This window comes from Salmo salar, chromosome ssa27, assembly GCF_905237065.1.
Source record: "Salmo salar chromosome ssa27, Ssal_v3.1, whole genome shotgun sequence".
In the NCBI taxonomy this organism is placed as follows: Eukaryota; Metazoa; Chordata; class Actinopteri; order Salmoniformes; family Salmonidae; genus Salmo; species Salmo salar.
The window spans coordinates 4,805,001-4,829,590 of NC_059468.1; the positions used below are offsets into that span (position 1 = coordinate 4,805,001).

The following is a 24,590-nucleotide window of genomic DNA, read 5'->3' on the forward strand; positions in this document are numbered from 1 at the left end:
TGAGTTGTCGTTGCATTTTCCTTTCATGAACATCATGATTTCAATATTCGTTGTTGGAAATGTTGAAATTCATCACAGGCCCATTCGTCTAGAAATAGTGGTTAACTGTTGAATTCACATTACAGGCTATGTGTCACCCACTGGAGGTAAGGTGTCCTAGTTGCAGTGTCAGATTGAGCACATTTTTGACTGGCTTAGCTTTTTCTCTGATAGTTCTGATTCGTTTCACTCCATCAACTTCACTCAACCTATCCATCATTCAAGATTTTCTCTAACTTTGCTGTTCATTGCATTAGCCACCTTGTCCAATCGCATGCGTTTGCATGTGTTGATGCATTGTGTTGTATAATCATGTTGTTTAATCATTTCTCCTGCATGAAGCTGGCAGTGAATTGAGTTTGATTTTGAAACTATGCGTTGATAAGCAAAAGCTTGAGTGATTTCATGAGACAAGAGTTCCAGAAATTTACAATAATTATGTGGGCATAAATAATGAATTCTTGATCGAAATGACCAAGAACAAAATCTATCTCAAGGCCATCAGACTGTTAAATAGCCACAACTAACCGGCTACCACCCATTACCCTGCCCTGAACTTAGTCATTGGCACTAGCCGGCAACCACCCATTACCCTGCCCTGAACTTACTCACTGGCACTAGCCGGCTATTACCCTGCCCTGAACTTACTCACTGGCACTAGCCGGCTATTACCCTGCCCTGAACTTACTCACTGGCACTAGTCGGCTATTACCCTGCCCTGAACTTACTCACTGGCACTAGCCGGCTACCACCCATTACCCTGCCCTGAACTTACTCACTGGCACTAGCCGGCTACCACCCATTACCCTGCCCTGAACTTACTCACTGGCACTAGCCGGCTACCACCCATTACCCTGCCCTGAACTTACTCACTGGCACTAGCCGGCTACCACCCATTACCCTGCCCTGAACTTACTCACTGGCACTAGCCGGCTACCACCCATTACCCTGCCCTGAACTTACTCACTGGCACTAGCCCGCTGCCACCCATTACCCTGCCCTGAACTTAGTCACTGGCACTAGCCGGCTACCACCCATTACCCTGCTCTGAACTTACACACTGGCACTAGCCGGCTACCACCCATTACCCTGCCCTGAACTTACACACTGGCACTAGCCGGCTCCCACCCGGTTACTCATCCCTGCACCTTAGAGGCTGCTGCCCTATATACATAGACATGGAACACTGGTCACTTTACTAACGTTTACATACTGTTTTACCCATTTCATATGTACAGTGCATTCAGAAAGTATTCAGACCCCTTGACTTTTTTCACATTGTTACGTTACAGCTTTATTCTACAATTGATTAAATAATTTTCCCCCCTCATCAATCTACACACAATACACCATAATTATAAAACAATTTTTTTTTTTTAAAGATGTAAATTAATCAAAATCTTCAATATCACTTTTACATAAGTATTCATACTTTTTTGAAGCACCTTTGAGAGCGATTACAGCCTTGAGTTTTCTTGGGAATGACACTACAAGCTTGGCACACCTGTATTTGGGGAGTTTCAACTATTCTTCTCTGCAGATCCTCTCAAGCTCTGTCAGGTTGGATGGGGAGTGTCGCTGCAAAGCTATTTTCAGGTCTCTCCAGAGATGTTAGATCGGGTTCAAGTCCGGGCTCTGGCTGGGCCACTCAGAGACATTGAGACTTGTCCCAAAGCCACTCCTGTGTCGTCTTGGCTGCATGCTTAGGGTCATTGTCTTGTTTGAAGGTGAACCGTCGCCCTAGTCTGAGGTGCTGAGCTCTCTGGAGCAGGTTTTCATCAAGGATCTCTCTGTAAATTGCTCCGTTGATCCTGACTAGTCTCCCAGTCCCTGCCGGTGAAAAATATCCTCACAGCCTGATGCTGCCACCACCGTGCTTCACCGTAGGGATGGTGCCAGGTTTCTTCCAGACGCGACGTTTGACATTCAGGCCAAAGAGTTCAATCTTGGTTTCATCAGACCAGAGAATCTTGTTTCTCATAGTCTGTGAGTCTTTAGGTGCCTTTTGGCAAACTCCAAGCGGGCTGTCATGTGCCTTTTACTAAGGAATGGCTTCCGTCTGGCCACTCTACCATAAAGGCCTGATTGGTGGAGTGCTGCAGAGATGATTGTCCTTCTGGAAGGTTCTCCCATCTCCACAGAGGAACTCTGGGGCTCTGTCAGAGTGACCATCGGGTTCTTGGTCACCTCCCTGACCAAGGCCCTTCTTCCCCGATTGCTCAGTTTGGCCGGGCGGCCAGCTCTAAGAAGAGTCTTGGTGGTTCCAAACTTCTTCCATTTAAGAATGAAGGCCACTGTGTTCTTGGGGACCTTCAATGCTGCAGACATTTTTTGGAAGCTTTACCCAGATCAGTGCCTCGACGCAATCCTGTCTCGGAGCTCTACAGACAATTCCTTTGACCTCATGGCTTGGTTTTTGTTCTGACATGCACTGTCAACTGTGGGACCTTATATAGACAGGTGTGTGCCTTTCCAAATCATGTCCAATCAATTGAATTTACCACAGCTGGACTCCCAAGTTGTAGAAACATCTCAAGGATGATCAATGAAAACAGGATGCACCTGAGCTCAATTTTGAGTCTCATAGCAAAGGGTCTGAATACTTACGTAAATAAGGTATTTCTGTTTGTTGTTTTTCATAAATTTGCAACAATTTTTAAAAACCTGTTTTCGCTTTGTCGTTATGCGGTATAACAAACGTAACAAAATGTGGAAAAAGTCAAGGGGTCTGAATACTTTCCGAAGGCACTGTATATACTGTATTCTAGTCAAGTCCATTCTATTCAACTATTGCTGTAGATATACTATCCACAAATTATTTAGCTATATATATATATAGCTGAAGAGGGGGTAGTCCAACAGTCCAGGTCACAATGGGCAATCACAGAGCTTTTGCTCTCGTTTCTCTCACTCTTTGAACCTATCGTGTCTCTCACTCTTCGAACCTCTCGTGTCTCTCACTCTTCGAACCTCTCGTGTCTCTCACTCTTCGTACTTCTCTTGTCTCCCACTCTTCGTACCTCTCTTGTCTCCCACTCTTCGTACCTCTCTTGTCTCCCACTCTTCGTACATCTCTTGTCTCTCACTCTTCGTACCTCTCTTGTCTCTCACTCTTCATACATCTCTTGTCTCTCACTCTTCGTACCGCTCTTGTCTCTCACTCTTCATGCCTCTCTTGTCTCGCACTCTTCATACCTCTCTTGTCTCTCACCTCCTCTGCCCCCTTTGTGCAGGCTGCTTCCTCCTTTATCCCCAAGCACTCCCTGGCTTAACGACCTACAGCCTTTCCTCGTTGGGGCAGGAAGTCCATGTAAGGCTTGGGGATGGAGCAAGCTGCCTGCAAGATATCTCTCAATTACCACTCCCCTCACCTCTCCCTGCCATCTGCCACAAAAAAAAACATATATATATATATTTATACTCCAAACTCCGACATTGCTCGTCCAAATATTTATATTTCTTAATTCCATTCTTTTACTCTTAGATTTGTGTGCATTGTTGTGTGTTGTTAGATTATTACTGCATTGTTGGAGCTAGGAACACAAGCATTTCACTACACCAGCAATAACATCTGCTAAAAATGTGTATGCGACCAATAAAATGTCATTTTATTTTATTTTATTTTGACTGTGCTATTGTACCATAACCATGGATGCATCCCAAATGGCACCCTGTTTCCTACATAATGCGCTACTTTTGACCACATCCCTATGAGCCCTGGTCAAAAGTAATGCACTGTATAGGGAATAGGATGCCATTTGGGATGCAGCCCATGTAACCAAATAATTTTAAGCATATACATAACTATATGCTCTTTGTATCATTCAATATTAATTAGGGAACAGAGCACTATTTTATGATCCAGAATTCTAGTCCTAATGATCTGTAAATTCATCTTCTTATACACGTTTGTAATGGTTGCTCCATTCTGTTCAGGTGAGCAAGATGAATCTGAGTGCCGGAGCTACCTGACCAAGATCAAGGACCTGTGTCTGAAGCTGGAGGGCTGTGAGACTCGCACCGTCGCACATCTGCGACAGCCCGTGGACAAGGAGCCGCTCAAGGCTTGCGCCCAGAGGACCGCTGAGCAGAAGGTACTGCAGTGACGTCACCCCTCAGTGACATTGTTTTGTCTAGTTTATTAGGATCCCCATTAGCTGTTGCACATGCTGCAGCTAGTCTTCCTGGGGTCCACACAAAATACAAAATACATGACACAGTGCATAACAGTTACAGACAAGAACAACACAAAGACAATACAACAATACATTATAGGGGCACCTTGGGAGTTTTAGGGCACTTCCCTATGGGTCTAACGGCAATGGAGGAAGAGACATTTGCTGTTGTAGCTGTTTCTCAACCAAGACAGAAATAAATCAGTATCTATGTAATTTAGACTCAGGGTTGGCCAGGCCACTGGTAAATGGTTACCATAAATCACACATCCAATCCCATCTGTAATGAAGTGTGAGCCCAAATGAGATAACATGCCTATTTGAAACGGAGACAGGCCAAATTCAACATGGGGTTATTGTTTAGGAAGCTATTTAAAGTTCCTGTGTGTCAAGTAAATGAAGTTAGACAGTAGAAGAGACAAACTAACATTTGTAGATCAGTCATGCTGTTTAGTATGTTACATCTGCTCGTTTCTGATCGTAAGAAGTTTCAGAAGACCTTTGTGTCCCTATTTCACTTTACAGTATATTGCTGGTTAGCTTGTTAACAACTCCATGACTGCTTGGATGCCCAGGTGGAATAGCCAGTTATGGTACATTATTCCCTTTTCTGCTCATAGAAAGTCCAGTCAGAGTTGGAGGGCTTGAAGAAAGACCTGACCAATGTGGCTGAGAAGACAGAGGAGGTGCTGGCATCTCCTCAGCAGTCCATCTCCAACCCGGTACTGCGCTCTGAGCTGGATATTACGCTGAAGAAGATGGAGCACATTTACAGCCTGTCCTCCGTGTACCTGGACAAGTGAGTTCCTCACTGACTCTGATTGTTACGACATGCATATCAAAACCATAGGACCAATAAGTAACATCTTCAATCTAAATAGTAGATCTGAGTCATGTTACATATACAGCTAACACTATACACCATTCCTTGTTCAGACTGAAGACCATCGACATAGTGATCCGCAGCACAAAGGGAGCAGAGGACACCCTCAAAAAGTATGAAGCCCGTTTACGAGACGTCAACAAGATGCCAACAGATGAAAAAGAGGTGGAGAACTACCACACCCAGCTAAAGGTACAGTGTCTCTGTTAGAATTAACAGTACTCTATCCGTTGGTGAATAGACAATGCTTTTATATGGACTGGTTATCCGACAGTAACTTAATGATTTCTATGCATTTGTAGTGATGTTCCTCTCTCTCCCACTCTTTCTTTCTCTCTCTCTCTCCTTCTCTCTTTCTCGCTCTTCCTCTCTTTTTCTCTTTTTCTCTCTCTCTTTGTCTCCCTCTTTCACTCTGGTAGACAATGCGTGGCGAGGCAGAGGATGACCAGAAGACGTTCGACAATCTCCAGGTGGAACTGAAGAAGGCGGCGGCCGTGAATGAGAGGATTAAGCTGGTCCACAGCGAGCACAACACCGAGCTGGAACACTACCGCCAGCTAGTGGCCGGGCTAGAGGAGCGCTGGCAGGTCGTGTTTGCCCAGATAGACCTGCGCCAACAGGAACTGGACTTGCTGGGGAGGCAGATGTGCGCCTACCACGAGAGCTATGACTGGCTCATCAGATGGCTCTGTGATGCCAAGCAAAGGCAGGAGAAGATCCAGGCCATGCCCATCGGCGACAGCAAGGCCCTTATGCAACAGTTGGCACAGGAGAAGGTACTGTACGACTAATAATAATATTTGATTGGATTTATAAGTGCTTTACATAGTAAAGGGGAAACTCACCTCATCCACCACCAATGTGAGGCACCCAGGACAAGGTAGCAGGAGGCTTCCATTACAAATAGTGAAGATGAAGCTTCTTTGCTCGATGATGGAATATAATGTTACATTATCATGACAGTCAGTGTTCCAATCTTTTATCATTGCAGAAACTCCTAGAAGAGATCGAGAAGAACAAAGACAAGGTTGAGGAGTGTCAAAAACATGCAAGGGCATATATTGATGCAGTCAAGGTGCGTATGCAAATCACTTAAAACAAGATCATGCATATGGAGATTTTTTTGCAGTAGTAAAATTATTATATTATGTCCATGTGTTTTCCCCAGGACTATGAGCTTCAGGTGGTGATGTACAAAGCTCTGGTGGAGCCCCTGGCATCGCCCCTTAGGAAAACCAAAATGGAGTGCGCATCTGACAATATAATCCAAGAGGTAGGTCATATAGACATGGGGAATTTATTTAATATTATTTTACAGCTACAGTAGCTTTAAAGTTGTTAACAATTATATGGGATTACTAAACATCTGAAATTGTCTTTCAGTATGTGACTCTGAGAACCCGCTACAGTGAGCTAATGACTCTGACCAGCCAGTACATCAAGTTTATCACGGAGACACAGCGCCGTCTTGAGGACGAGGAGGTAAATGAGGGACAAATTGAAGACAGGCAGCAGCTCCCTGCTCCCGACAACTTTAATTAAACCCACTAACCATAATAACAATAGCCTGGTCCAAGATCTGTTTGTGCACGCATGTCAACTATTTAGATGTTTGACATGTCAAGGAGTGACATGATGGCACAACAATTACTATAAAACACTCTCTTTATGTATTAATTAAAGGGTTCAAAATATTTTAGCTGATGTGGTCTATGAGGAAATTAATTAGTTTATTTATAGCTCATCGCAGTATGGAAAGTAATAAAAAAGAGTCATTTAAAATTCTGGTGCTGCAGCACATCCCATTCACTAACAGTATCTGTCTCTCATTCCCCCTATACTGTGGTTCATGGTTGTGTAATCAGTCTTTAAATTACACTTGCAAGTTAGTTTTGCTACAGTATTCCCTTCAAATCTGAAGCAAACATCAGGCTCCCCCATTCAACCCCAGCCTTTTCTTCTGCAATTTAATTTGTTATTTCACTCTTGAAACAAAATATTTCTGCACACTCCATTTTCTCTGATCTGCTGATTAGGACTCTGCAGTCTGACTAACTACCACCTCAGAATGATTATTTCAAGTGACCAGTTTTGTTTGCCCCTAACTCAATCTAAGCATATTCTCTATGGGTAATACACTCTTTGCAAATTATTATTTTTCAGCTTCTGTCCTTTCAAGTTTATTTCCAATTTTTAAACGTGATGGATTTAATTTGTAAAAGATAATACAATCTTAGTCCAAGGTAAAGTTTAAGAGTAGTAGCCAAGTCAGTACATTGAAAAGTGCTATTTGATTGATTCGTATTTTATCTTAGTAATGAAAAATTAAATGGCTACTTCAAAAGACCCAAGGTAAAATACCTAATTGGCATGATACCATTCAAGATCCCAATAGTGTTGTGATGTAATGTCTCATTATGTGTGCCATACATTAAGTAAATGTGACGAGACATGTGTGATTATTTCCCTAAAGCAAATAACAAACATTTCTTTCCTTAGATAATAAATATTTATTCATTTGAAGTAACGTTTTGTTCATGTATTTACATCTACAATGGGGTCCGAAATGATTGACACACTTGATAAAGATGAGCAGAAATTACTGTATAAAATACATCATTCAAATACTGAGCTGTATTGTATGTTCAAAAACATTGGCACTTTTTAAATTCTTTATTTTTTTAAAGTCAGTTATGCTCATCTTTATCATGGGTGTCAATCATTTCGGACCCCACTGTATGTGTACCTACATGTACTTAAACGTTTGACTTTGTTTTGAGTAATTCAATCAACTCAAACATTTATATTCTAACACTGTAATACTTTGTTTTTCCCTTTACTTTTTGCTTCCACTAATACAGAAAGCTACTGAAATACTAAAGAAGGAGGAGAGAAAAAAGTTGTCTGAGATGCAGGCTGAATTAGACAAACAAAGACAGTTAGCTGAGGCGCACGCAAAAGCTATCGCTAAAGCGGAAAAAGAAGCCCAAGAGCTCAAGTTGAAAATGAAAGAAGAGGTCAGCAGGAGGGAGGTTGTGAAAGTGGATTCTGAGAAACAGAAGCACAACATACAGCAGCAGCTGCACGAACTCAAGAATCTGTCAGAGCAAGAGATCCAATCCAAGAGCCAGCAGGTTGAGGAGGCACTGTATAGTCACACCAAGATAGAAGAAGAGATCCACATCATCAGAATCCAATTAGAGACCACCATAAAGCAGAAGGCCACTGCTGAGGCCCAAGTTCAGCAGCTCAGGGACATGGCTGTCGAGGCTGAGAGACTGAGGAAAGTTACTCAGGAGGAGGCAGAGAAGCTTCGCAAGCAGGTGAATGAAGAGACTCAGAAAAAGCGCAATGCGGAGGAGGAGCTGAAACACAAAGCAGAGGCAGAACAAGAGGCTGCCAAGCAAAAGCAGAAGGCCCTGGATGAGGTGCAGAAGTTCAAGATGCAAGCTGAAGAGGCAGAGAGGCGCATGAAACAGGCAGAGGAGGAAAAGCAGAGGCAGGTCATGGTTGCAGAGGAGGTGGCACAGAAGAGTGCCGCCACCGAGCTGCAAACCAAACGCATGTCCTTTAATGAGAAGGCAGTAAAGCTCGAGGCGTCACTGAAACAAGAACAGGACACTGTTATTCAGTTGCAGGAACAGGCAGAGCGCCTCAAGAAGCAACAAGAGGAAGCCAACAAAGCCAGGGAGGAAGCAGAGAAGGAACTTGAGAAGTGGAGGCAGAAAGCCAATGAGGCACTCCGTTTGAGACTCCAGGCTGAGGAAGATGCCCATAAGAAGAGCCAGGCTCAGGAGGAAGCAGAGAAGCAGAAAGAGAAAGCTCAGCGAGAGGCAAAGAAAAGGGCTAAGGCTGAAGAGGCTGCTCTTAAGCAAAAGGAAATGGCAGAGAAGGAGCTGGAGAAACAGAGGAAATTGGCAGAGGGAATGGCCCAGCAGAAACTCTCTGCAGAGCAAGAGCTAATTCGCTTAAGGGCTGACTTTGACCATGGTAAGCAACAGAGGTCTCTATTGGATGAAGAGCTCCAGCGCCTGAAAAATGAGGTGAATGCTGCTGTAAAACAAAGGAAAGAGCTAGAAGACGAACTGGCCAAAGTAAGACGTGAAATGGAAGTTCTTCTTCAGATGAAGTCCAAAGCTGAGAAGGAGACCATGTCTACAACAGAGAAAAGCAGAAATCTCCTTGAGTCTGAGGCATCGAAAATGAGGCAACTAGCTGAAGAGGCGACTAAGCTGAGATCAATTGCTGAAGACGCAAAGAAGCAGAGGCAGATAGCAGAAGATGAGGCAGCTCGGCAAAGAGGAGAGGCTGAGAAGATACTCAAGGAAAAACTGGCAGCCATTAATGAAGCAACTTGTCTGAAAACTGAAGCTGAGATTGCCCTGAAGGATAAAGAGGCAGAAAATGAGCGACTTAGGAGAAAAGCCGAAGATGAGGCTTATCAGAGAAAGATCCTGGAAGACCAAGCAAAACAGCACAAGCAAGACATTGATGAAAAGATCACCCAGCTTAAGAATACTTCTGATTCTGAATTGGAGAGGCAGAAGAAGATTGTAGAGGAAACTCTTAAGCAGAGGAGGGTGGTCGAAGAGGAGATTCGCATACTAAAACTAAACTTTGAGGAGGCATCAACAGGCAAGTTGGATCTTGAGTTGGAGTTGAACAAGCTTAAAGGCATTGCAGATGAGACACATAAGAACAAAGTCAAGGCAGAGGAAGAATCAGAGAAACTCAGAAAGCATGCTTTAGAGGAGGAGAACAAAAGGAAGCAAGCTGAAGAGAAAGTAAAAAAGATCACTGCAGCAGAGGAAGAGGCAGCGCGACAATGCCAGGCAGCTCAGAAAGAAGTTGAGCGCCTCAAAAAGATTGCTGCTGATGCTAACAAGCAAAAGGAGGATGCTGACAAAGAAACAGAGAAACAGATTAGTCTAGCCAAAGAGGCTGCACAGAAATGTAGTGATGCAGAAAAGAGAGCACAGGCTGTTCTGGTCAAGCAGAAAGAGGACAATCTTTTCCAGGGCAAGCTCAAAGAGGAGTTTGACAAGGCTAAGAATCTTGTACAAGAAGCTGAGAAGGCGAAGGAGAAAGCTGAGAAAGAGGCTGCTTTACTCCGTCAAAAAGCAGAGGATGCTGAGAAGCAGAAGAAAGCAGCTGAAGCTGAGGCTGCCAAACAGGCCAAGGCTCAGGGGGATGCTGAGAGACTGAGGATGGCAGCAGAGCAGGAGGCTGCAAAGCAAGCTGAGGCTGAGGCTGCTGCTCTGAAACAGAAACAGCAGGCAGATGCAGAGATGGCCAAGCACAAAAAGCTAGCTGAACAAACAGTGAAGCAGAAGAAACAAGTTGAGCAGGAGCTGACAAAGGTGAAACTGCGACTGGATGAGACTGATAAGCAGAAATCTGTTTTGGATGAAGAGCTTCAGCGCCAGAAGGATGAAGTTAGCAATGCTGTCAAGCAGAAAGCTCAAGTGGAGGATGAGCTATTCAAGATCAAGGTCCAGATGGAGGAGCTGGTCAAACTTAAGCTTAGAATTGAGAATGAAAACCAGCGTCTCATGAGTAAAGACAAAGATAATACTCAGAAATTCCTGGAAGAGGAAGCTGAGAACATGAAGAAGCTTGCGGAGGATGCTGCCAGGCTAAGCTTAGAAGCTCAGGAGGCAGCCCGAGAGAGACAGATTACAGAGTCCGAGCTTGAAGAACAGAGGGCTCTTGCTGACAAAATGCTGAAGGAGAAAATGCAAGCTATCCAAGAAGCAGCTAAACTGAAAGCTGAGGCAGAGAATCTCCAGAAACAAAAGGACAAGGCTCAGAAGCAGGCCCAAAAACTGCTGGAGGACAAGCAGCAGATGCAGCAACGTTTTGAGGAGGAGACAGAGGGCTTCCAAAAATCCCTAGAGGCTGAGCGCAAGAGGCAGCATGAAGCTACGGTGGAGGCAGAGAAACTGAAGCTTAGGGTGACACAGCTTAGTGATGCTCAGTCTAAAGCAGAAGAGGAGGCCAAAAAATTCAAGAAACAAGCAGATGAGATCAGGGTTCGTCTCCAAGAGAAAGAGCAACATGCTTCAGAAAAAGTAATTGTAGAGAAACTGGAGGTGCAGAGATTACAGAGCAGCAAAGAGTCTGATAACCTACGCAAAGCCATAGCTGACCTTCAGAAAGAAAATGAGAAATTACAAAAAGAGGCTGCAGATCTACAGAACAAGTCTAAAGAGGTATTGCAGAATGTGAAATAATCCTGTGAAATAATAAGTGCAAACCCCTTTGCAAATATCCATAACCTTCTCAAAAACACTAACACATAAAGGAGGTCCAAAGTTACTATTCATGTGAATTGCAGAGACTGTCAACAATACTAAGTGTCCAGCAATTTCTCATGAATTACCAAATGTTGCTGCATTTTGTAAATCCAATTATGTTTTCTAGCAAATGTTTATAATTGCATTTCAAAATGAAACCGACTTCAAATAAATTTCCAATCATTGAATACAGAATATATATTGTATATACAATACCATTTATAGAAATATATTGATTATATTATTTAGCAGTTATAATCAGTGTAATAGAATGTTAAGACCATGTGAAAAAGTTTTGTTTGGAGTTGTATTAATTTTGTATTTTTTTTCTTCTCCAAATTAGATGGCCAATGCCCAACAGGAACAAATTAAAAAGGAAAAGATCGTTCTTGAGCAGACTTTCCTGACAGAAAAACAATTGTTGTTGAAAAAAGAAAAGCTCATTGAAGAAGAGAAAAATAAGCTTGAGAAACAGTTTGAGGATGAGGTTAAGAAGGCCAAAGATCTCAAAGATGAGCAGGATCGTCAAAGGAAGCAGATGGAACAGGAGAAGAAGAAACTCCACGCTACCATGGATGCCGCTGTTAAAAAGCAGAAGGATGCTGAGGAGGAGATGTGCAACAAGCAGAAAGAGATGCAGGATCTTGAAAAGAAAAGGCTTGAACAAGAGAAATTGTTGGGTGAGGAGAATGAAAAGCTTCGAGAGAAGCTGCAGCAACTTTCTACATTAAAGAAATCAGCAACATCCCACACTAAAGAAATGGAGATGCAAACAGATGAGGTCCCTGAAGATCAGCTAATTGCAATGACAATGGTGGGAACTACAAAGAAAGTATTCGATGGGTCTGCAGTAGTAGATGGTGAGAAGAAAAACGAAGAATCACCATTTTCTTTTGATGGGATTAGGGAGAAGGTTCCTGCCAGCAGGCTCCATGACATTGGTATACTGAACAAGAAGGACTTTGATAAGCTGAAAAAAGGCAAAACCACAGTGAAAGACCTGAGCAAGACTGAGAAAGTCAAAACATGTCTCAAAGGCAAGAATAGTGTTGGCGGAATCTTGACTGCAGCCAAACAAAAAATGAGTGTGTATCAGGCCATGAAAGAGAATAAACTTTCTCCTGGCGCTGCCACAATGCTTCTTGAAGCTCAGGCAGCATCTGGGTACATCATCGATCCAGTGAAAAACAGAATGCTCACTGTGGATGAAGCTGTAAAGGAGGAATTAATAGGTCCAGAACTCCATAACAAAATGCTTTCTGCAGAAAAAGCAGCTACTGGTTACAAAGATCCTTACACTGGAGACAAAATCTCACTCTTTGAGGCCATGAAAAAAGGTCTGGTTGAACAAGACCAGGCCTTTAGACTTCTGGATGCTCAGATTGCAACTGGTGGAATAATTGACCCTGTCAATAGTCACCGTGTACCTCTCCAGACAGCCTATAAGCAGGGCCAATTGGATGCTGAGATGAGCAAAACTCTATCAAACCCTACTGATGACGCAAAGTTATTCATTGACCCAAGCTCTCAGGAGAGCCTCACTTATCAGCAACTATTGGAAAAATGCACCCCAGATGCAGAGACAGGCCTACTTATGTTACCAATCACAGAGAAAGCTACACAAAGTGACAAGACTTATACAACTGAAGAAACTAAATATGTACTCACTAAAGCGAATATCTCTGTACCATTTGGAAGATTCCAAGGAAAGACTGTGACCATTTGGGAAATCATTAACTCAGAGTATTTCACAGAGGCACAGAGGAAGGATCTGATTCGCCAGTACAAGACCGGAAAAATTACTGTTGAAAAAATTATCAAAATTGTAATTAGCGTTGTGGAAGACAAAGAGAAGGGGAATGAAATTGTGTTTGACGGTCTGAGGATTCCTGTCACTGCAGCTGAACTTCTAGAATCTAAGATCCTCAATAAAGACCTGTTCAACAAATTGCATAATGGTAAAACAACTGTCAAAGAAATCTCTGAGATGGAGCCTGTTAAGAAAGCCTTAAGGGGAACACATAGCATTGCTGGAGTGATCGTTGAGTCAACAAATGAGAAAATACCATTCTATCAAGCTGTAAAGGAACAGATGCTCTCTCCCGAGACTGCATTGACTCTTCTTGAGGCTCAAGCTGGGACTGGATTTGTAATGGACCCTGTCAAAAATCAGAAGCTCACTGTGGATGAGGCTGTTAAATCAGGTCTTGTTGGCCCAGAGATGCATGAAATACTTATGTCTGCAGAGAGAGCTGTTAATGGGTACAAAGATCCCTACACTGGAAAGAATCTATCCCTATTTGAGGCAATGTTGAAAGACCTCATTAAGAAAGACCAGGGTATCCGTCTGCTAGAGGCTCAGCTTGCAACTGGAGGTATAATTGATCCAGTTAAAAGTTATCACATCCCACATGATGTTGCCTGCAAACGTGGATATTTTAACGATGAAACAAACAAGACCTTGAGCAACAACACTGATGAAACTAAAGTCTTCTTTGATCCTAACATGTGGGAGAATGCATCTTATGTACAACTCATGAATAAATGTGTCACTGACGAAGAGACTGGTTTTCCATTTCTTCCGCTTTCAGAGAAAGCAATTCAAAAGTCAAAAGAGGAACATTATAAGTCAAAAGAGGAACATCAATATACTGAGGTCCAGATCAAAGATGCCCTGAACCAGGCAACTATGGAGCTGCCGTATGGACCTTTCAAAGGAAGGAAAGTCACTATTTGGGAGATCATAAACTCTGAATATATTACAGAGGAACAAAGAATCGAGTTGATTCGACAGTACAGAACTGGAACAGTGACTATTGAAAGAATGATTACAATCATTGTCACAATGGTTGATGAAAAGGAGGACAAGAAACAGGAAAAGGAACAGGCCAGCTTTGAAGGGCTTAGGTCATCTGTCACTGCCAGCTCATTGTTTGAATCCAAAATAATTGATAAAGCTACATATGATCAACTCCAACAGGGTAAAAAGAAACCCAAAGAAATCAGTGGCATTGACTCAGTCAGAAAGTACTTGCAAGGAACAGATGGACAGATTGTAGGCATCTATATGGGTGATTCAAAGGAAAAGGTTAGCATTTATCAAGCAATGAAGAAGAACATACTGAGACAAAATACAGGTCTTTCGTTGCTCAAGGCACAAGCAGCAACCGGTTTCATTATCGATCCTGTCAAAAACCAGAGGTACACTGTGGATGATGCTGTGAAAGCAGGAGTTGTTGGTCCTGAGGTTCACGAGAAACTTCTGTCAGCAGAGAAAGCAGTGACTGGTTACAGAGATCCATACACGGGCAACACGATTTCCCTCTTCCAAGCCATGAAGAAGGAGCTTGTGCTACGAGAACATGCTATTCCCCTGTTGGAAGCTCAGGTGGCCACAGGAGGGATTATTGATCCAGTCAGCAGCCACTATGTTCCAAATGATGTGGCCTTCCAACGTGGCTATTTCAATAAGCAGATGGCTAATAACTTCACTGACCCCTCAGGGGATATCAAAGCTTTCATTGATCCCAACAATAATGAAAGTTCCACCTACAAACAACTGCAAGAGAAATGCATAAGAGATCCAGATACCGGTCTGTGCTTCCTGCCGCTATCAAAGGCTGAAGCTCAAAGTCCAGTGGAAAAGTCATACATATACACAGAAGAAATGGCACAGACAGACTTGACTAACACTCAAGTGGATATCCCTCATCAGAGCTATGCAGGGAAGGTAATGACCCTATGGGATGTCATGGGGTCAAACCTTCTCCCTGAGGAGGAAAAGCTAAGGCTCCTGGAGCAGTATCGCCTCGGGCAAATCACAAAGGAGAGAATGATCATCATCGTCATTGAAATCATTGAACAAAGGGAGATACTGAAAGGAGAGCAGAGCATGTCCTGTGATGTGATCAGACGAAGAGTCACTATTGAGGAGCTCTATAGTTCTCGCATTATCGACCTTCAAACATACAACATGTTGAAGCAAGAGAAGAAAACTATCCGTGAGGTAATGGAAATGCCGTCTGTAAAGCAGTATTTGTTTGGCACAGGCAGTATTGCTGGAATCCTCTCAGACTCCCCCTCTAAGGTTAGTATTTACCAGGCCATGAAGAGAGGTCTCATTAAGCCTGATTTTGCTATCAGTCTCCTGGAGGCCCAAGCAGCAACAGGATTCATCATTGACCCTGTGAAAGAAGAATTGCTAACAGTTGACGAAGCTGTGCGCAAAGGGCTAGTCGGCCCTGAAATCCATGACAAACTTCTCTCTGCCGAGAGGGCAGTCACTGGCTACAAGGATCCTTACAGTGGAAAAGTAATCTCTCTCTTCCAAGCGATGAAAAAAGACCTTGTTCCTGAGGACTATGCCCTGAGGCTTCTTGAAGCCCAGGCTTCCACTGGGGGACTTATGGATCCAGAATACTACTTCCACCTTCCCACAGATGTTGCAATGCAACGAGGATACATCAATAAGGAAACGCACGACAGGATCACAGATCCAAACAGTGATGTACAAGGTTATGTTGATCCAACCACAGAGGAGAGACAGAGCTATGCCCAGCTGCTGAAGAAATGCAAAGCTGATAAAGAGAGTGGTCTGCGATTACTTTCACTGGCCGACAGAAGGCTGCTTTTCAAGGGTCTCAGAAAGCAAATCACCTTAGATGAGCTGCTTCGTTCACAGATTATTGACCAAAAGACATACAATGATCTCATTGAAGGCCTTATCTCAGTAGAAGAGGTCAGCAAAGAAGTGAAGAAGTACCTTGAGGGCACAAGCTGCATTGCTGGAGTATATGTAGAATCCAGCAAAGACCGTCTGTCCATCTACCAAGCAATGAAAAAGAACATGATAAGACCCGGGACAGCCTTTGAACTTCTTGAAGCTCAAGCAGCAACAGGATATATAATTGACCCAATAAAGAACCTGAAGCTGAATGTCGGTGAAGCTGTTAAAATGGGAGTCGTTGGTTCAGAGTTCAAAGACAAGCTCATCTCTGCTGAGCGTGCTGTTACAGGCTACAGGGAGCCATACTCTGGCAAGAACATCTCTCTATTCCAGGCCATGAAAAAGGGTCTCATTCTGAAAGACCACGGCATTCGCCTATTGGAAGCCCAAATTGCCACTGGTGGGATCATTGATCCAGAAGAGAGTCACCGCTTGCCAGTCGAGATGGCCTACACACGTGGCCTGTTTGATGAGGAGATGAATGGCATTCTTACAGACCCATCTGATGACACTAAAGGCTTCTTTGACCCTAACACTGAGGAGAACCTCACTTACCTGCAGCTGATGGAGCGATGCATGATTGACCCGGAAACTGGACTAGCACTTTTGCTGTTAAAAGAAAAGAAACGTGAGAGGAAGACATCCTCTAAATCATCTGTGCGTAAACGCAGAGTAGTCATTGTTGACCCAGAGACAGGCAAAGAGATGTCTGTGTATGAGGCATATCGCAAAGGACTTATAGATCAACAGACCTACATGGAGCTTGCAGAGCAGGAGTGTGAGTGGGAGGAGATTACTATCTCCTCATCTGATGGTGTTGTGAAGTCCATGATCATTGATAGAAGGTCTGGCCGACAGTATGACATTGATGATGCAATCACAAAGGGCCTCATTGACCAGTCTGCTCTGGATCAATACCGTGCTGGAACTCTGTCCATCACAGAGTTTGCAGACATGTTGTCCGGAAACATAACTGGCACCAGATCCAGGTCATCCTCTTTTGGGTCCACATCATCTTACTCCAGTAGCCCAGCTCCGTCTATCAAACCCCCAGCAACAATATGGAATGACCCAACAGAAGAAACCGTGCCTGTGGCTGGAATACTGGATACTGACACATTGGAAAAGGTGTCTGTCACAGAAGCCATGCACAGAAATCTTGTGGACAATATCACAGGTCAAAGATTGCTGGAGGCTCAGGCTTGCGCTGGTGGCATCATTGATCCAAACACTGGAGAGAAGTTCTCAGTTTCAGATGCAATGAACATGGGACTTGTGGATAAGATCATGGTTGACCGAATCAACCTGGCACAGAAGGCCTTCAATGGATTTGAGGATCCCAGAACCAAAAAAAAAATGTCTGCTGCACAAGCATTAAAAAAAGGGTGGTTGTACTATGAGGCTGGTCAGAGATTCCTGGAAGTACAATATCTAACTGGTGGTTTGATCGAACCAGAGGTCACTGGCAGAGTTCCACTAGACGTTGCAGTCAACAAGGGCACCCTAGATGCACGTACTGCACAAAAGCTACGAGATGTCAGTGGATACTCCAAATACCTCACCTGCCCAAAGACAAAGCTTAAGATCTCATACAAGGATGCCATGGATAGAAGCATGATTGAGGAGGGTTCTGGTCTGCGTCTGTTGGAAGCCTCTTCTCAGTCAAGTAAAGGCCTTTACAGTCCCTACAGTGTTAGCGGTTCTGGGTCAGCATCCGGTTCCCGGCCCGACTCAAGAACTGGCTCCAGGTCAGGCTCCAGACGAGGGAGCTTTGATGCCACAGGCTCTGGTTTCTCCACTAACTTTTCCTCCTCCTCCTTCAGCTCGACGAGCTATGGGCGCAGATATAATGCAGGATTACAAAGCGGACTTAGCATGGATGAGCTAGCACAGGCCCTGACATCATTAGCAATGGGCAGGAACTGCAGTTCTGAAGAGAGAATATTCACCACAATACAACCAAATTACTCACCAGTTGCCTAATTCTTATTAGAAAAATAGACTACCTTTATTCTGCTCTGCATGTTGTTATTATGGGGCTTTTCAGCAGTATATTATATACATCTTTTTGCTGGCTTTACATTTTGTCCATAGTTTATTCAGTTCAATTTTTTTAAGTACATTTTCGGTTGCTCTCTTTTGTTTTGTGTAGTCTGAGAAGTCACATTTTTGTAGACTTTAATGGCAATGTTGCCATTATTTATATGCTTACATACAGAAGAGCTGTATTCAACCTATTATCTTTTTATTTTTAGCAACTACAATGATATTGATAATAACGTTTACAGTGTTAGACATATTGACATATTTTTTTTATTTTTAAGCCAGCTTGTTATTAGTTCTAATTCATTATACTTCTATAGTTACATTTTCAGACATTTGAGTAAAAATTATATTTAGATTTTTTTAGATATATTTCTGTTAAATTCCATCAAAGAAAGAACAATATCTATTATAAAGTATACCTTTTTATGGCAAAACAAATTAGATGTAAAAGCTGTTAAACTGATATCTGTCATTACAAATATATAGAAATGGAAAGGAAAGCATCCAATCTGCAGAGTAGAATAAGGAGTCACAGGACAATTAATTATTATAACACTGGAAGAAATGCTTAAACAAAAACCAAGCTTCAAGAACTTTTCTCATCTCGGCTACAGTGCCGCTAATGTTTGGATTCTACCTATCCCCTTCTTGTAATATACAATGGACTACCAATCAGTTAAAACTATGCAGTCTTTATACAGTCAAGCACCTTATGGAGAGAGCATTCCAAGGATGGCAATCCCAACATAATAAAATCTGGACAAACTCACTTGAAGTGAAAGATGCCCCAAATCACCATGAAACAGCTTGGTCTCATCTCAAGCTGAAATAACTTCTCAGCAGAACCATTGCTTCTCTGGAGACTTTTGAAAGGTAAGTGTCGAAATCTTTTCTTTGATTTTATATTTTTTTGCTAGACATGAATCTTAAATAAATGCTGTATCTTCAAGTATTTTTTCTTCATTTTGTTGAAACCTAAGTTTTGTCTGTATTTTACTCCCTTAGCCATCTCCACTCCTCCTCTGTGTGCTGATGCTTTGATGTCTTCCAATATCCTGAGACCCTCAAGTCAAAAAGAAGAACTACCTGAGATCACCGGCAATGTTCACACTCAAGACTGCACCATAATTTGTTTTAGACTTTTTATTTTTCAGCCATTTATTAAAAAATAAAGGATGATGTTGATGTTAACTAAGCAAAATCGAATTAATCACTGTACTGCTTTGACCGTCTTCAGCCTTGCTTCTAACTTTGACCCTATGCCTGCTCACCTACACCTGATCTCAGTAACAGTCTTAACCACCGCCACACAAACCACAATTGCTGTAAGTGCCTGCATATTCAATGCATCAAAGGGTTGCATAGGTTACAAGGTGTGAATTGTACTGTAAATTGAGTGATTCACAACTGGAGAAAAAACTGATACACACTTCCCATAGTTAAAATTATATATTATCATTATTATCAGGTATTTCCCAAGTTCATGGCACAATTTATGCATCATACGGTATTCATACCGCATCAAAACCCTTTTATTTCTATATAATAAAACTAAGAACATTTGTACAGGGCTAATACTTAAATAAATGTTTAGAGATAAAAATAATTATAACATTTGAAATATACTGACAAGCTATGTACTGTACACTGTATTATACACTGAATGTACAAAACATTATGCACACCTTCCTAATATTGAGTTGCACCCCATTTTGCTCTCAGAACAGCCTCATTTCGTCGGTGCATGGACTACAAGGTGTTGAAAGCGTTCCACAGTGATGCTGGCCCATGTTGACTTTAATGCTTCCCACAGTTGTGTCAAGTCAGCTGGATATCCTTTGGGTGGTGGACGTATGGGATTGATACACATGGGAAACTGTTGAGCGTGAAAAACCCAGCAGGGTTGCAGTTCTTGACACACTCAAACCGGTGCACCTGGCACCTATTACCATACCACGTTCAAAGGCAGGTAAATCTTTTGTCTTGCCCATTCACTCTCTGAATGGCACACAAAATCCATGTCTCAATTAGCTCAAGGCTAAAAAATACTTATTTAACCTGTCTCCTCCCCTTCATCTACACAGATTAAAGTGGATTTAACAGGTGACATCAATAAGGGATCGTAGCTTTCACCTGGCCAGTCTATCATGGAACGAGTAGGTGTTCCTAATGTTTTGTACACTCAGTGTCTATTTGAAAAATATCTTTAAGCTTAATCACTTGTTGCCTCCTAAACCAGTGTTCATATTTTCCACCACAATTGTTTGTTTTATTGTTCCTTAAAAGTACTTTCCTTTGTAAATCATCTAAATTTCCATATTATTGTTTTGCATGTTTGATCCCCCTTTAAATGACGTTCAGTTTATGAAGGCTTTAGCACTACATAAATGTGTTAAAGTATCTATGACCGTATGTCATGCTTTGTAAAGGGTTCATAAATGTGGCATAACTGTGACATAATCAGCATTAGTTAGGGTTAGGTTTAAAATACAATTTTAAGAAGATCAATTGTGGAAATGGGCAAGGTTTAGCCATAATTGACTATTTTTACTGTGTTAACTAGTGATGATAAGTACTTTACTCTGTAAGGTCAGCCCTATAGAATTCTATGGTCACTCCACTAAGGCCAGCTTTGAATGGTTGATATCACAGGCTTAAATGTGCGGTGTGTTCAATAATCTAGGGACGTCATTACACCAAGAAACACTTACCTTGATGAAAGCCCCCAACCTAAAAATATTGAAAATGGCTGTCTTCTGGCGCAAAGTTACATGTTCCTCAGTACACAAACACGCACACAACAAAAACAAGCCATACCTTGAGGTGTTGGGCCCATCAGGTCTTTGCATCAGACCATTTAAATACCTCTTACACCCTTTGGATCATGAGAGAACCTTCATAATTCAGTCGAACGTTAATAACCTATTTATTGACACTATGTAGTGTCCTGTAATACTTAGTTTGAAGTAAGACACCTTTTGTCATTCATACCACATCCATAAAGACTCTATATTGCATGACGCCAGACCGCTTTGGTGATTTATAACACATACATAAATGCCTTGTATCATATGAAGCTGTACTTACTATAAAGTCAGACACCTTTGGTCATTCATAACAGACCCATAAAGGCTTAATGATGTAAACACAAATGTATTAACACTTAAGAAATTATCACTAAAAGCTAAAACAAATAAACATTAAAGACAAATACATTAAGTTTCAAAAAGTCCAACAAAGCAATTATATTGAACATTACACGGGACTGTGAATAGTGTAGTTTGTCCCTGAGCTAGTGGATTAATGGTTCTTGCCTCTCTGCCTGCTGGAGGTACTGCATGTTGGTTCCAACCTTAAAAGTAACAACAAAGAAAGTTGCATGTCTGTTTTTTTTGTGCAGCGCCAGAAATTTGATTCGTATTATTATATTATTTAATGTACAAATCTGATGACATGACTATGAGACATGTCTGTATCTAAGGGGATTTTTATTTAGCTGAGCCTGCTGGCTAGCTAGCGAAATTATTTTAAATAACGACTGAGGTAGCTACAGTATGGAATATAACTCAACACAACTACTAATTTAAATTACAATGAATAAAGGTTAACTTGTTTTTCACTGTCCAGTGGCACCACAATTGGGCATTTTCATTTGCGAACTCATCACATGATCAGCATCTTGTCGGTAACACTAAAAAAATACTTCCGGGTCACGGAATTTAGGAATTCTATCAAATAAAAGTACGTCATGTATTGAATTCATAGTATAAAAGTGTCAATAATCTGTATTCATGATATATGAAAAATAGTTGTCTAAACATTAACAATGTTTCATATATCTTCATATATAAGTGACATTTGTATTAAATTTGGAATGCGAATCACTGTACAGTGTATGGTACGGAGTGTTGCTGGCCTTTTACTCCACCCATTCCATTGGTGGTCATAATGCTAATCACTGCACATAATCATCACATGTGCCATTGTTCCATAAAACAAAAAGCCCTCTAACCAAACAACAATGCAGGGCATTAAAGGGTAACTACACTCAAAATATAAGTTTCTTAGATTTTTCACATACCTCAAAAGTCATCCCCTGATGCGGTTTAAGCATTGTTGTGAAGACAGAAAATCAAATGTTGTAGTTTTTGAATTAAAAACGTGTGAAAAAAAATAGGGAGAACCTGAAACAATTGGGGAAATCTGAAACCTGGAAAAACAAAACTGAGAACATTTTATTTGGGAAAAGAAAACGGAACTAGGCAAAAAATCTAAACGGATTTTAAAATGCCTCACCAACGTGTTTTGCTGTGCATGACTGCACAGAGTGTGTGTCAACCTGCAGCACAGTATTTTGGGGAAAGTTGAGGTCTGGTCCAATATTGACTATGCACACAAGAGGGAAAGAAGTTGGGCCATCCTAGAAATGTTTTAAAATAATATCAAATTTAGCAGACGCTTTTATCAAAAGTGACTCACAGTCATGCGTGAATATATTTTTTTGTATGGGTGTTTTCAGGAATCGAACCCACTCTCCTGGCGTTGCAATGCTCTACCAAGATGCATGACAGGGTTATAAATGCTTTGTGAAGCTTCAATTTAATATGATTTATAAAGCCTTTATTAAGCGGTGCTTATGCCATCGTTTATAAAGTACAGGTTTGTCATATTTGACATAGTGGGTTATGTCACATGTGAGATTGGTGGTTATGTCACACAGTTATGCCACATTTATGAACCCTTTATAAAGCATGACATATGCTTGCAGATTATTTGTAACACATGTATGTAGTGTTTGAAGCCTTTATAAGCTGTACGTCATTTAAAGCGGGACATTTAACTTGGTTGAAAATATAAAGAGTTGTATCCATTTGAGAATACATTTTTGGTTGTGAAGGCTTTTAAAAATGTTTGAAGGATTTACTTTAAAGTTGGGTTATCAGGCATGCTTACAATGGCATTTTGAAAGGGTGACATTGTATTTTAATGTAACACCTAACAGAATGTAAATAAACTTATGAGGCATCAACACAAAAGTCCATGCAATGTCTTTTGAGTAATTAAATGTTTTTCCTGATGCAAATATGTTCGCATGTAGATAATTACACTCCAAACAATATCATGTTTCAGGGAAGACCCAGATGGAGAGTGTTGAAGTAACACAAGTGTATTACTAGAACAGGGGGCAGGCAAAACGACAGGCAGAGGTCAGTAATCCAGATCGGAGTCCAAAAGGTACAGAACGGCACGCAGTCTCAGGGTCGGGGAAGGCTGAGGCCAATAATCCAGTGTGGTGGGGCAAGGTACAGGACGGCAGGAAGGCTCAGGATCAGGGCAGGCAGAATGGTCAAAACCGGGAAAACTAGAAAACAGGAACTAGAAAAAGACAGGAGCAAGGGGAAAACGCTAGTAGGCTTGACGAACAAAACGAACTGGGTGAAAAGCTTCAAGTTCCTCGCCGTGCACATCACTGACAACCTGAAATGGTCCCTTCAAACAGACAGCGTGGTGAAGAACCTCAAGACGCTGAGAAATTCGGCTTGGCCCCTAAGACCCTCACAAACTTTTACCATTGAGAGCATCCTGTTGGGCTGTATCCTCGCCTGGTACGGCAATTGCACCATCCACAAATGCAGGGCTCTCCAGACAGTGGCGCAGTCAGCCCAACGCATCACCGGGGGCACACTGCCTGCCTTCCAGGTCATCTACAGCACCCGATGTCACGAGAAGGCCAAGAAGATCATCAAGGACCTCAGCCACCCGAGCCATGGCCTGTTCACCCCGCTACCAAGAACCTGACAAACAGATTCTATCAGCAGGCCATCAGACTGTTAAACACTGATGTGGGCATGTTTTCAACACAGACTCCTTTTGTTGTACAGTATTTCATATAAGGCATTCAGACCTTATGAAAGTTGCACAGTATACCCTTAATGTTGTAATAAATTAAATATAGTGATACATAATTTGACATTTCTTCCATCCATTGTTGGAGGATAACCAACCTTCCAATTAATGTCACTCCATTTCTTAGCCCCTATAAATGCTAGGTTACACAGTTCCTTCTGATAACGGTCTCCAGTATCAACATTTTACAAGCAAACAGAAACAGGAAGGGAGAATCTGCATACTGAGATGATAAAAGAACATAGTCTTTGCCAGAATTCAGCCAGCCTTCACAAGACCAGAACACAAGACCAGAAATATGTCCCCTTTTGTGTTTTACACCTCCAGCAGAATAATACAATTTCTGAGTGCATGATATTCAGTTTCACTGGCATATAGTACGTTCTATGGATGGTTTTAAACTGCAGTCATTTATGTCTGACATTATATGAATATGACTGGGCATTCTAACATATCTACATCCATTTATCATAATCAATAGCGTCTCTCAGGTCATCCTTATATTTTTGTTCTTACAT

At 42.0% G+C, this 24,590-nt stretch overlaps 1 protein-coding gene across 25 annotated transcripts in view; it reads left to right on the forward strand.

Annotated features, from left to right (window-relative positions):
• Positions 1 to 23,204, forward strand: part of pleca (plectin a) — a 214,106-nt gene extending 190,902 nt beyond the window's left edge. For 21 of the 25 annotated variants that reach the window (XM_014177003.2, XM_014177008.2, XM_014177005.2 and 18 more), the window contains 11 exons: positions 126 to 146; positions 3,976 to 4,133; positions 4,835 to 5,013; positions 5,151 to 5,289; positions 5,517 to 5,873; positions 6,089 to 6,172; positions 6,266 to 6,370; positions 6,481 to 6,579; positions 7,959 to 11,309; positions 11,737 to 19,038; positions 19,171 to 23,204. In XM_014177003.2, the coding sequence (XP_014032478.1) occupies positions 126 to 146; positions 3,976 to 4,133; positions 4,835 to 5,013; positions 5,151 to 5,289; positions 5,517 to 5,873; positions 6,089 to 6,172; positions 6,266 to 6,370; positions 6,481 to 6,579; positions 7,959 to 11,309; positions 11,737 to 18,102 (10,859 nt within the window). In that variant the 3' untranslated portion in view covers positions 18,103 to 19,038; positions 19,171 to 23,204. The remainder of the gene's footprint in view (positions 1 to 125; positions 147 to 3,975; positions 4,134 to 4,834; positions 5,014 to 5,150; positions 5,290 to 5,516; positions 5,874 to 6,088; positions 6,173 to 6,265; positions 6,371 to 6,480; positions 6,580 to 7,958; positions 11,310 to 11,736; positions 19,039 to 19,170) is intronic. The other 4 variants (XM_014177006.2, XM_014177012.2, XM_014177022.2 and 1 more) reach the window with 1 other exon arrangement.
• The last annotated feature ends 1,386 nt before the right edge of the window (positions 23,205 to 24,590 follow it).